Source organism: Eumetopias jubatus, unplaced genomic scaffold (genome assembly GCF_037043125.1).
Source record: "Eumetopias jubatus isolate StellerSeaLion01/CBP00866 unplaced genomic scaffold, mEumJub1_p1.0 scaffold_4, whole genome shotgun sequence".
NCBI classification, from domain to species: Eukaryota; Metazoa; Chordata; class Mammalia; order Carnivora; family Otariidae; genus Eumetopias; species Eumetopias jubatus.
In genome coordinates, this window is record NW_028274810.1 from 56,764,611 (window position 1) to 56,776,876 (window position 12,266).

The 12,266-nt window shown below is 36.7% G+C and overlaps 1 protein-coding gene across 5 annotated transcripts in view; it reads right to left on the minus strand.

Annotated features, from left to right (window-relative positions):
* The window catches only part of PATJ (PATJ crumbs cell polarity complex component), a 335,447-nt gene that overhangs the window by 188,906 nt on the left and 134,275 nt on the right, over window positions 1-12,266 (minus strand). For all 5 annotated transcript variants that reach the window (XM_028106828.2, XM_088022976.1, XM_088022975.1 and 2 more), the window contains one exon: window positions 4,654-4,753. In XM_028106828.2, coding sequence (XP_027962629.1) covers window positions 4,654-4,753 — 100 coding nt within the window. The remainder of the gene's footprint in view (window positions 1-4,653; window positions 4,754-12,266) is intronic.

Sequence of the window (12,266 nt, forward strand, 5' to 3'; positions counted from 1 at the left end):
AGGTCAGGATATCAGAGGGAAGTTATGGCTAAAAATGAAGATTTTAAAGTCACCATGTGATAGTGAACTGAGTGATACTGAACCTTTGACAAGACCTTTAAATTTAGGTATTAAAGACTATTACCATAAAGTTAAGTCTGGGAAGTTCTGTACCATTGGTAACTTCCCTTTGACAAATCCTGCAGGACCTATACTGGCAGTTTTTTGACAGCTAAGAATTTATGTAGCTATTGTTTCTTAATTCTTAATTGTTTCATAATTATTAAATTTAATTATTAAAATTTAAGGATTTTTCATTCAATTGATGGATAGACTTCCTATAATTAGACACCAGAATGTCATGAATTATGTCCAACTACGCAAGATAAGGGATCTATGATGTAAATACCTATCATGTGCCACACTTTCTATATGAGTTGTAACATTTCTTTTTTAAAAGATTATTTATTTGAAAGAGAGTGCGTGCGAGAGGGCATGAGCAGGGGTAAGGGGGGAGTGGGGAGGGGCTGAGGGAGAGGGAGAAGCAGATGCCCTGCTGAATAGGGAGCCCGATGTGGGACTTGATCCCAGGACACCGGGACCACGACCTGAGCTGAAGGTAGACACCTAACCGGCTGAGCCACCCAGGTGCCCCAACATTTAATTCTCATAACAATCTCCACAATCGTTATTTTTATCAAGTATTCTTTTTCTTCTTATCAGTTTTATGTTACTAAGTTCAATGGTTGCTTCCATGATTCTAACCTCCTCAACCTCTCAGTATCATTCCACAGTTGGCCACTGACGTTCAGTGACAAAACCCTTCTTGTAACACGTTCTTCTCTTAAACAGCCTGACTCTACAATCTCCTGGAAATGTTCTTATGCTAGGACACTCCTCTGTTGGTTCACGAGGCCCATGCTGGGTTTGCTTCCTGTTGCTGTCTACACATCACTCCTAAGCAAACTCACCAGCTCCCATTAAATGCCAGCTTGGTTTTCTGAATACAGTCCCTGGATGAGAAGTATCAGCATCACCTGGGAAATTATTTGAAAAGGAAATTATTGGGTCCTCCTAGATGAGAAGAATCAGAAATTGAGAGTGGGCCCAGCAACTAGTGCTTTTACAAGCTCTGTAGTTTCCTTTGATGCACTCTGAAGTTTGGAAACCAGAGCTATAGATTAGTGTTTCTCATATTGCAGGCTGCGACTCGGTAGTCAAGAAATAAACTGAGCTGCAAACAGCATTTTAAAAAATGAAACAATAAAAAAATAAAGTTTTTCATATGTTATAAAATATTTTGTGAAACCTTTGTTTCAATTATAAATGCACTAAGTGTGTGTGTACACATCTATACTTGATTGTAAAGATTTTATTTATTTATTTCACAGAGAGAGACACAGTGAGAGAGGGAACACAAGCAGGGGGAGTGGGAGAGGGAGAAGCAGGCTCCCCTCTGAGCAGGGAGCCCGATGCGGCACTCGATCCCAGGACCCTGGGATCCTGACCTGAGCCGAAGGCAGATGCTTAACAACTGAGCCACGCCGGCACCCCTATACTTGACTGTTAAGTAAAATATAGGTTACTATGGATCACAATCTGAAAAAAAAAAAAATCTGATCTATAGGACTATATAAGCCAGCTCTTTGATTCCTTCTTGTCACTTTGGTCTTATCTTGGCCTTTCTTTCCTATTCTACTTAATGTCGACTCCTCCAAAGCATTTATTCTCACACTATGTTGTTTTATTTTATTTAGACTATTTATCAATATTTTCACTATCTTATTGTTTATAATCTTTCTCTCCCACTAGAATATAGGCTAATAGGAAGAGAGATCTTATTCCCTATGTTCCCAATACCTAGAACAGTGTCTGCCCACCTATAATATCTACTCAATAAACATTTTTTGGCAGGATGAAGTTTATGACTAAGTAACTCAGCAAAGCTCACCTAAGTTAAATTATTTTTTAAAGATTTTATTCATTTATTCATGAGAGACAGAGAGAGAGAGGCAGAAGGAGAAGCAGGCTCCCCACTGAGCAGGGAGCCCAATGCAGGTCTCAATCCCAGGACCCCAGGATCATGACCTGAGCCGAAGGCAGACACTTAACTGACTGAGCCATCCAGGTGCCCCAGATTTTAAACTATACTTTAAAATCCTATGTGTCTCATGTCTGTGATCTCTCTAATGCAATCACCCCTTCCTGGTGGGCCTAAGGCTTAGATTCCAGCCATCCACTTCACAGTCCTGGACCATAGGAAAGTTTAGAAAATCATATTTTCAGAATTGTAAAAAGATATACTTAGTTTGGGACAATAAGAATCTGGTAAGACAGTGAACCAATCTACTCTTAGTTTTGGATGGAGGAACAGAGTAGTCATTTCATGAGATTAAAAAGCCATGGGATCCATTTCACAAAGAAATATAAGAAAGCTAGAGGCTTTAGGCTCACCTACATTTTAAATGTGAACTGTCTAACACCCCATACAGTTCAAACTCTTCTGCAGAAAGATGAACAGTGAATTCAATGGGAAGGGAAAAGTATGCGGAGAAGAAAAAAATTAGAGAGCAAAACAAAAGGGAAGTCATATTCACAGCCCAAATATATTTGCTGGAGAATCTGTGAAATGTTATAGTTATAAGATGATTCAGGAATCAGAAGTCTTTTTCTGCATGCAGTGCAAATCGGTGTCCTCCTGAACCCCACTAATGCTGTGAATCTGTGCACATGTGTGAACATACATGTACATGATTGGAACTTTGGGGAGGGTGCTGCTCTTCTATCTTATGGCCTCAAAGTGATATTCACTAGATAACCCCAAGCACTTTGTACCTACTTCTGCCATAGTAAATGAGATTTAAGTTAATGGGAAGTACAGATGAAGAGTACAGGCTCTGGAGTCAGAGAGTCTGGGTTTAAATTACGTTTCTACTACTTACCGGCTATGTAACTTTGAACATATTCCTTAATTTTTCTGAGCCTCAGTTTATTTGTATAATTAGAGACCTCACAGGTTAGTATATCGATTGGGTTAATAATACATAAGATATCGCAATCCTTATACCAAACTCTTCAAATCCTTTTCTCCTCAGATTCTAACAAGCCTATGAGGAAGATTACTACAAGACTTCCCTTCCCCCATTACAGATGAGCAAGTGTGAGCCATGAAGGGGTTAACTTGTCCATGAATTCACAACTAAATAGAACTAGGATTAGAACAGTCTTAGTCACAAGCCTAAGCCAGATTTCCTAACAACTATGCAAATATAGGCATTCTAGCATCCCAGAAATTATGAATAACCAATGAGCTATCTCCACTCAGCTGCAGCTGTCCTAATACCTGTATCAGAACAAGGGATTGTGTTACATGTGAGCACACACCTATCAATCATCTCCATCATGTGTAACTCTCCAAAAGAGGTGGAGAAACAAGGCACTACAGCACATTGATCAAATTTTGTTCCCTTCTAGGTTGGTGACCCCAACAAGAAAAAAGGAGCTATGTTTTATTTCTTTCATAACAGATTTACTTAACACTGTTGGTAAAAAGCAGTTGGCTTTCAACAGAGATTTGTTGATTAATGAAGAAATAATGCACCAGAAAGGGCTCTATAAAATCAAAGTGCAAATCAATGTTTTATAAAGCCAACTAAATAATTATAAACATATCTATTTATATTCAAATTTATATACATACTACTGTATTTAGAAAAATATTGAGTCATAAAAATCAACATAATAATAATTATTAGTAAGAGCTATAATACTTGTTGAAATTTTACCATATGGCAGGCTAAAGGCTTTATCACCTTGTTTTAATCTTTACCACACACCTGTGAAGGAAGAACCATGATTTTTATAGAAGAGGCCATGCTGAAGGTCATACACTAAGAAGTGTTAGAGCCAGAATTTTAACTCTTTCGATATCTATATCAAACCCTTTTCTAAATTGTGGAAGGAACAAGATTATTTTTAAAAGAACATATTTCACAAACCATAAAATCCACCCATTTCAATATATAATCCTGGGGGTTTTACTATATTCACTATCACCACAATCTAATTTTAGGGTATTTTTCATCCTCCCCCCAAAAATTCCATGTACAATAGCAATCGGATCTAACTATATATACTTTACATGCATAAAAGAGATGCAAATTCTTTTAAATAAAGCCTCCATTAAATATATGTATGAATGTATATTTGATACAGCTAATGCAAAGAAAATCATGAAAGGAACTCTAAAGGAGAAAATATGACTTGGGTCTTTTTCTAATTTTGTATTAGCAACATCACCATCAGTTTGAATAGAGCAAGTAATCAAGAGCTGACATCCACATCCAACTCAGATTATTGTGGGTCAAACTGGGAGTTAAAGGACTTCTTAGCATTTTCACATTCACATCCAAATATTAAGACTAGGAGGAAATGTAGATAAAATAGTGTATAACCTGCTGCCTTTGATATTCACTCTAATACTATATTAGCGTTAAGGAGGAAAGTTTAGGAAAATAAAGTCACAAAAGGAGATATAACATTTTCCTTTTCAGCATGATATGCTTATACACATTTTCTAAGAACCCACAGCATTGCATTTGATAATTGACAATACTCCTGAAAGCACAATTTAATGAACTCTGCATTCACTTCAAATAATGAAAAGGAACTCACTGTTGGTAAATGCATATTCTTCTTCACTTTCGTCACTGTCCTCAGATGGAGCTTTATAAGGAGGTGGAAGTTTCATTGGAGGTGGAGCTGTTCCTTGTCTCTGAAAATGCAAAATTTGAGAGAAGGTTAATTGCTTTTGCACAATCCTCTTCCTCAATGACAAACAGGCTAAAAAAATAATCTGGAAATACTCTGACTCAATCCAACTTCAGTCATATAACAAGGACTATAAAACAATTTGTTTTCTTATATTTATGTTATTATGTAAGTGACTGTGATGTAAGCACACCACTACAGAAAACAGGAATTCAAAAGCACAGCATTTAAGACTGTTGACCTACCCAGAAGAATGCATTCCCTTCCCCAGTAAGAAAGCCAATTATATATATTTTATTTACACTCTTACCAACCAAATAATCCAAATGAAAAGCATTTCAAAATCCACTGTATTATTACATTTATTTAAAAATCTGTTTATCAAATTGTAGAAGGTACAGATTTCATTCTATAAAAAATAGTTGAAATGAAATGCCAAGGTTTTCTAACTGAAAAAATATTCATCTGTAATTTATAGTCAACACACATTTTAGTGTTTTAAAAAAGAAATAAATCTTTATGATGAATACTTTTTGTATTTCGGTTAAGTATTCTTTAAATTTACACACCAAATGATGCAGCACATAAATATTTGCTTTGGACTTAATTAAAGCAAAACAAACTCAATGATCAGATTACCTTCACAGAATGTAGACATTTTCTTGAACGCTGGGAAAAATAAAACATGCTAAAGTTTATGGAGGTCCAAGCTGCTAAAAAGAATAGGAGCTGATATACCCAAGCACTCCACAAATACCAAAATAACGGGATTAAGATTTTGTTTTGCTCCAGTGTTTCAGTAGAGTACATTCAATTATGATTTATATGACAAAACCACTAATGGCAGGATACACTCTAGTAAATGGACAATGACTGGTCCATTACAGAAAGCAGGCATGTAATAAATTCCTCCAAAGCAGAAAACACTATCTGCAATCCATAAACAAAAACACACACCCAAATTTATTTAAGATAATGTCTAACCAAAGCAGCACTTCATCTATATGTAGAAAATTCAAAAATCAGTAAAATGCAGGAGTGATGAAGAGAAGATGCCAAATACAAAATGCCTATTAAGCAACAAAAGAATACAGAAATGTGATCATGCTGTATCTTTATTCTTGCTTGGAAAACCTTAGAAGTGAGTTAAATGAAGAGTAAAGAAGGCAAATGAATTCCTTTCAGTAACCTTTTTCTCAGAACCACATCATTCTAGGTCAAAAATAGTAGTTGGAACAAGGACAGCCAGCTTTTAATATTAAGAGATAGAATTCTCTTTGACGGTATTTTAAAAACATATTTCAGAGGAAACTGTTTACACCACTGATTTATTAAAATTAAATTCTACCAACACTGTGGGAAAGAATATAGAATAAGCACGTCTTGGTCACCCTAAAGTTTGAATGTGGGTTGCCATATACCTGGGGCATCTTTCTACTGCACATGAGGGAAGGTTATAGGGAGGACCTAGCTCTCTCTGTGGCAATGAAGGCTGGAGCAAGGTACATTCAAGGAGGCCAGGTGAATGTAATCTCCATGAGGGCAAAGAACAATAGTGTGGTATCCTCACTCCGAGAACAGTGCCCAGTACAAAGCAGGCCTCCCTTAACTATATGCTGAATGAGTAAATAACTGGTTGTCAGTCATGCCGATTAGGTCTTCTAACATATTACCTTCCAGAAAAATGACAATGATGGAAAAGGTTCTTGTCCAATAGCATTTCACATTAATTTTGTCTGGTAGAGATTCAAATTATTTTAGTCCTGTAGGAAGGATAACTCCAAAGGTTATGGTTTTATTGCCCTGTAAGACGTTAACCAGTTTTGTATCTAAATTTGAATCTAACTTATGTATTCTTTCTTTTTTTCTTTGACACAGAGGGAGAGCGTGCAAGCAAGGGAAGGGCAAGCAGGCTCCCTGATGAGCAGGGAGCCCCGTATGTGGGGCTTGATCAGAGGCCTCTGGGATCATGACCTGAGCTGAAGGCGGACGTCTAACTGACTAAGCCACCTAAGCGCCCCTGCATTCTTTCTTTGAACAATTAATAAATACTTCACTCTCTCCAGTTCTCTCTGAACCAGGCTAACCATCTTGTTGGTTCCCTCGTTAATGAGTTAAGTAAATAAATGTACATTTTGCATTATTTTATAGGTCACTTTTTTTTCTTAAATTATATTTTGTCAGTTACGGAGGTCTGTTCAAGTAGACTCACCTTCCAGAACCAGTTAAACAGTTATGCCTGAAATATGCAATTCATGAGCTGCATAAGCCCATATACATGATTTTTTGGCACCCACAGTAAATCCCCAGTGGCAACAGAACTTTGTCGTTTTGACTCTGTTTCTCTTATTTCCAACCCTATGATTTTGTTTCTGATACTAAGCCAAGTTTGGCTCTGATTTGCACTTGGGCTATAAGTTATTTCCCATTAGTAGCAGCAATAAATGGAGTCTGGTGTTACGGTCTAACAATTTAGTGGTATTTGAGGGTCTATTATATATTGGTTCTACAGGGATCTATTCTCTATAGGGTGGGAGACAACAGCAAAGGTTGTTAGGCTTTGTCTGCCTGTTGCTAAGTTTTTGTATACTAACAGGTCTTGAGTGCAATGGAAATAATAGCTTTTCGACATACAGACCAGGGGGCTTGTGTACTTCTGGGTCTACATGTGTCATATGGCTGAAGCTGCAGGATAGGAGCTGAAAGTGCTCTGTGTAGCTGAAAGTGAGGAAAGCCCTTACATCTCACTGCGAGAAATATCTTCCTTCCTTCAGAGGGTGCTAATAAATTAGAAAAACAAATCTCTTTTTGATCGGTTTGAAGAGACTAATAAGCATTAGTTAAGTCTAATATTCCCAGAGTTTTCCAGAAAATAGTAAAACTTGCATTACCTTAGATGTGACAGCCTTTTAATTAAAAACCAAAATCCATTTTTACAAAAACCACTAACTCAGAAGCATTTTAATGTGACAATCCAGATTCACAATATCAAAGTGATTTGGTGATTTAAATTTAGAAACAGTTCTACTTTCTTCCTGATATCCTTGATCTTACTGATGTGGTGTATAAAGCAAAAATATGTAAGACTATAAAAACATTTACAACAATGTTGCATGATCCCCACATGTCTACATGCTATGTATGTATACAGATATATTTACATATTGCAAAGTATTGTCAGCTAGTTCTGAGACCTAACAAAATGTGGAATATCATGAGAGAACACTATTACCTGCTGCTGTTAAGAATAATCAAAGAGCACATCCTGTAACATTCTAAGTGCCACCAGGAAGATCACAAGAAATCATTTTGATCTCTGCAAAAACCTTCATGAGGTTCTCCTTAGCCCCAGGCTCTAGCATGTCCAGATTTCTCACTTGAAATAGACACCTTACAGAGGAATAATTTAAATATAATAAAATGTACTCCGTTTAAGTACTTACTTGGAATAGATACATTTTTATAAGTTTAACATGACTGTATTTTTAGAGACTATTATGTTTGGTGGGAGACGACACTTTCATTTGGGTAGTACATAAAAAGAAAAAAGAACTAACAGGAGACTACTTTTCTGTGAACAAGCGTCTCCCACTTGTGTTCATGTCCGTGACTCCTTTAAGACAAAGAATATTATGATGTAAACCTGAAAAAAATTTTAGAAGGAAAATACCAAAGAGTTATGAGGATATAGTTAATATTTGTATGTCTATGACTCCTGATGGCCTGTCATTTCACACTCTGTGATGAGAAACAGCACAGACAATAGTGAACTGAAACAAAACAAGAAAAAAACTAGGAATTTATTCAAGACCTGTTTATGTATTCTTTTGTGGTTTTTTTGGGGGGGGTAACTTAGTTTCTTAGTCACACTTTTTTTTTTTAAATGTGAATGATCTCAAGCCAAAATTCAGATTTCTAGCCTACATCTGTCCTAGTAATTGGTTTCAGGTACTTTTTTTTTTTTTTAAAGATTTATTTATTTATTGGGGGGGAGTGATTGGGGGAAGGGGCAGAGGGAGAGGGAGAGAGAGACTCTTAAGCAGACTTGTGGCTGAGCACGGAGCCCCCTGATATCATGACCTGAGCCAAAATCAAGAGTCAGGCACTTAACTGTGCCACCCAAGTGTCCCATTTCAGGTGTTTTTTATCATGTCTTTTTTGATTGTCTAGGTAATTCTAGAGAACACGCACTGCTTTTGTATTAAGGAGGAAATAATGCATAAAAGGAATTACTTCTAATGATACTTTTTAAAGAGATAATATAATTTGTAATCATCTGACCTCCCAACTTTGGGAAGGTTCCCCTGTCTGCATCCTGCGCATGCTTCTATCATCATAATTATACTTCTATTTATTTTACTACGTGTCACATTCATTGGTGCACCTCTTGGAGTAAAGATGCTTCATCATTCTAGAAGGTAGTATAGTGCTTGGCATGTAAACTGTGATTTCAGAGAAGAGACACAGTAAAGTACATCTTGTAACCACTGAAAACAATTAAGTACAATCTTGTAACCACTGAAACATCATCCTGTAACAAAGAAGCAGATACTGGTATGACTTTTTTCATTGCAATGTTAACTCAGTGGTTATTCTTTATACCAAAGAATTCAGCTGGACCGACTTTTGTGACTTTTGGTTATTACCGAGCTCTTACTGCATTTTTAAAATTTGAATGAAAATATCCTTGCTTTGTATTGAGATTCAATTTGGTTTAAAGGAACAGGCCAAAATTGATAAGAACCATATATTTATCTTTTTCCTTCTTGGGATCTTAAGTGGAATTATCCTGAATCAACTAAATTACCTTATTCCCTAAAGTAATTAAATTAGTCACCAGTTTATTCATTTGTGTGTGGTTATTACCTATGTCCCTACAGATTGATCCCTTGTCTGCTTCCTTTATGACGTTATATCCCCAGACTGCTGCAGTCCTAACTGCCACACTATATGTAGGATTCCAATAGACATTTGATGAATGCTCAGATCTGTGAATCAAGATATGAACTGACAAGGGGCACCTGGGTGGCCTAGTCATTAAGTGTCTGCCTTCGGCTCACATGATCCTGGGGTCCTGGGATCGAGCCCCATATTGGGCTCCCTGCTCGGCGGGAAGCCTGCTTCTCCCTCTCCCACTCCCCCTGCTTGTGTTCCCTCTCTCACTGTCTCTCTCTCTCTCTGTCAAATAAATAAATAAACAAACAAACAAATAAATAAATAAAAACTTAAAAAAAAAAGATATGAACTGACAAAATTCTAGCAAGAGGATAGACTAAATATTCTGAGAAATCCATCTGAACCACAAAAAGATGACAGATAAACTTTCAAAAATGTGCTTTTGTAACATGTGACTAAAGCCAGAAACAACCATAAATCCCAAATCATAAGGTAAAATGGGGCACAGGAAGGTGGCATTTGCCCAGAGGGTATGTGCCATTCCTGGTGACCTAAAGCCAGAGATGTTTTGTTTTGTTTTTACCTTTACTCATTCAGCGAACATATACTATGTGTCTATGAGGTGTGGGGCAGTGTTCTCAGCAATGGAGACAGAGTAATGATGAGACAGATGAGCTCCCTGTCTTCATGGGGCTTCTTTTCCAGCCCCTCTCAGATGCCACATTTTGTGGGTCTTCATGTCTTATCCCCAAACTGCTTTAAGGTAGTAGTCACCGAATTCTCCATTGTTTGCCTTGCCCCATTAGAATGGAAGCTCCAGGAGTGCAGGGAATTTTTGTCTATGAAAACTTCATTGTGATACACTGACATGAAAGAATACACACATTTTAAAGTGTACAATGTGAATTCATCATCATAATCAGGATGATGAATATAATTATCAGTCCCAAAAGTTTCTCCGTGCCTCTTTTTAATCCCTCCTCCTTCCTGCCCCTTTCCCTGGTCCTCCGTTCTCTTGAACTACTAATCTCCTTTTTGTCAGCATTGGTTTTATTTTTCTAGACATTTAATCCCTGTAAATAAAGGCTATTGCCTTGCAAAGGCTGAGAAAAGATTTCTGCAAGTAATGACCTGGATCATGTACATAACTAGTATTTCTACACGCCATAACCATGGTCTTCCAGAATCTACATATTATCTGTGTCTACTAGTGATTGCCAAAAACAACTACACAATCCTGAACACATAGCATATGCTACTGCTAATCTGATAATAATCTATGTGATTAAAATCTTAATTCAAAGAAGGTGGCCAACCAAGCTAAAATACAACCCTATAATTTGGTAAGGAATCTAACGTTATTTTTTCTTATCCTTTTTAAGAACCCTTCCCCCCAAATCCTCAAGGAGCCTTGATTGAGCCCTGTGTACATGTCCACAAATAAAGTTTTCCCAAGTGTTCAATTCAGTTATAGCTTTTTTATTCTTTTAACAGGGTGAAACCTACAATGGATGAAGTTAAAAAAAAAAAAATCAAAGAAACAAACCAAAATCTTGACCACAGCTTGAGGTGGAAAAAAGGAAAAAAGGTATTCCCTCAGAATTCCTTACAAGCTCAGACTCTCTCAGGTTGGAGACCTGATTTCATTCTGTGTGTGGCTCAAAAATTTCCAAGCTAAAAACCAGGCAAACACAAAAATAAAGTTGGCAAAGATTCAGTGATACTAGATGAAATAGATGTTTGGGCATTACTAAATAATGTCACATATGAATAAAGATAATTTAAAACTTGTAGACACCTAATAAATTAACTTGAAAAAGTATAAAATAAAAACTGAAAAACCACATGAAAAATAGACTAATTTTACTATCAAAATGGGAGATTGTTAGATTACAATGACCCCCCCCCAAAAAAATGCCAGTAAGTATGTAGAGTATCTGAATAACTTAATTAATTAATTTGCTCTAGTGACTTTGTATATAAACCTATACCCAATAACTATCATGTTAGGAGTGCCTGGCTGGCTTAGTCGGTGCGACTCCTGATCTTGGGGTTGTGAGTCTGAGTCCCATGTTGGGTGTAGAGATTACTTAATAATAAAATCTTCCAAAAGAAAAACTACTGTGCTATTCTTTTAAATCACAGATACACATTTAGATAACTGAGAATGTGGTAGGCCATAAGAAGTCTCACCTAATGTAAAAGAATGTTACATAAATCACAATCTCTGATTATAATTGAAATATGTTAGAAATAATAAGTTTTTAAAACCATTCACGTGGAAATTTAAAAATACATTTCTAAATAAATTTGGGTAAAAAGAAATTATGGGGACTAAAAATAGAACAGTACTGAATAATAGATACTCAACTTAAAATCTTGGGATGTAAAGAGTGACTTAGAAGGAAATGTATGGTCTTAAAAAATTAATAAACTCTACGACTATCTAAAGATTATGGTGGGGTGGGGGGAGTAGAAGAAGAAAACCAAAGTAAAGCAATATAAAGATGAGAACAAATTAAGCAGAATAGGGACGCCTGGGTGACCCAGGGTTCTGGGATCAAGTTCAGCATCGGGCTCCTTGCTCCGAAGGGAGTCTGCTTCTCTCTCCCCTTCTCCCT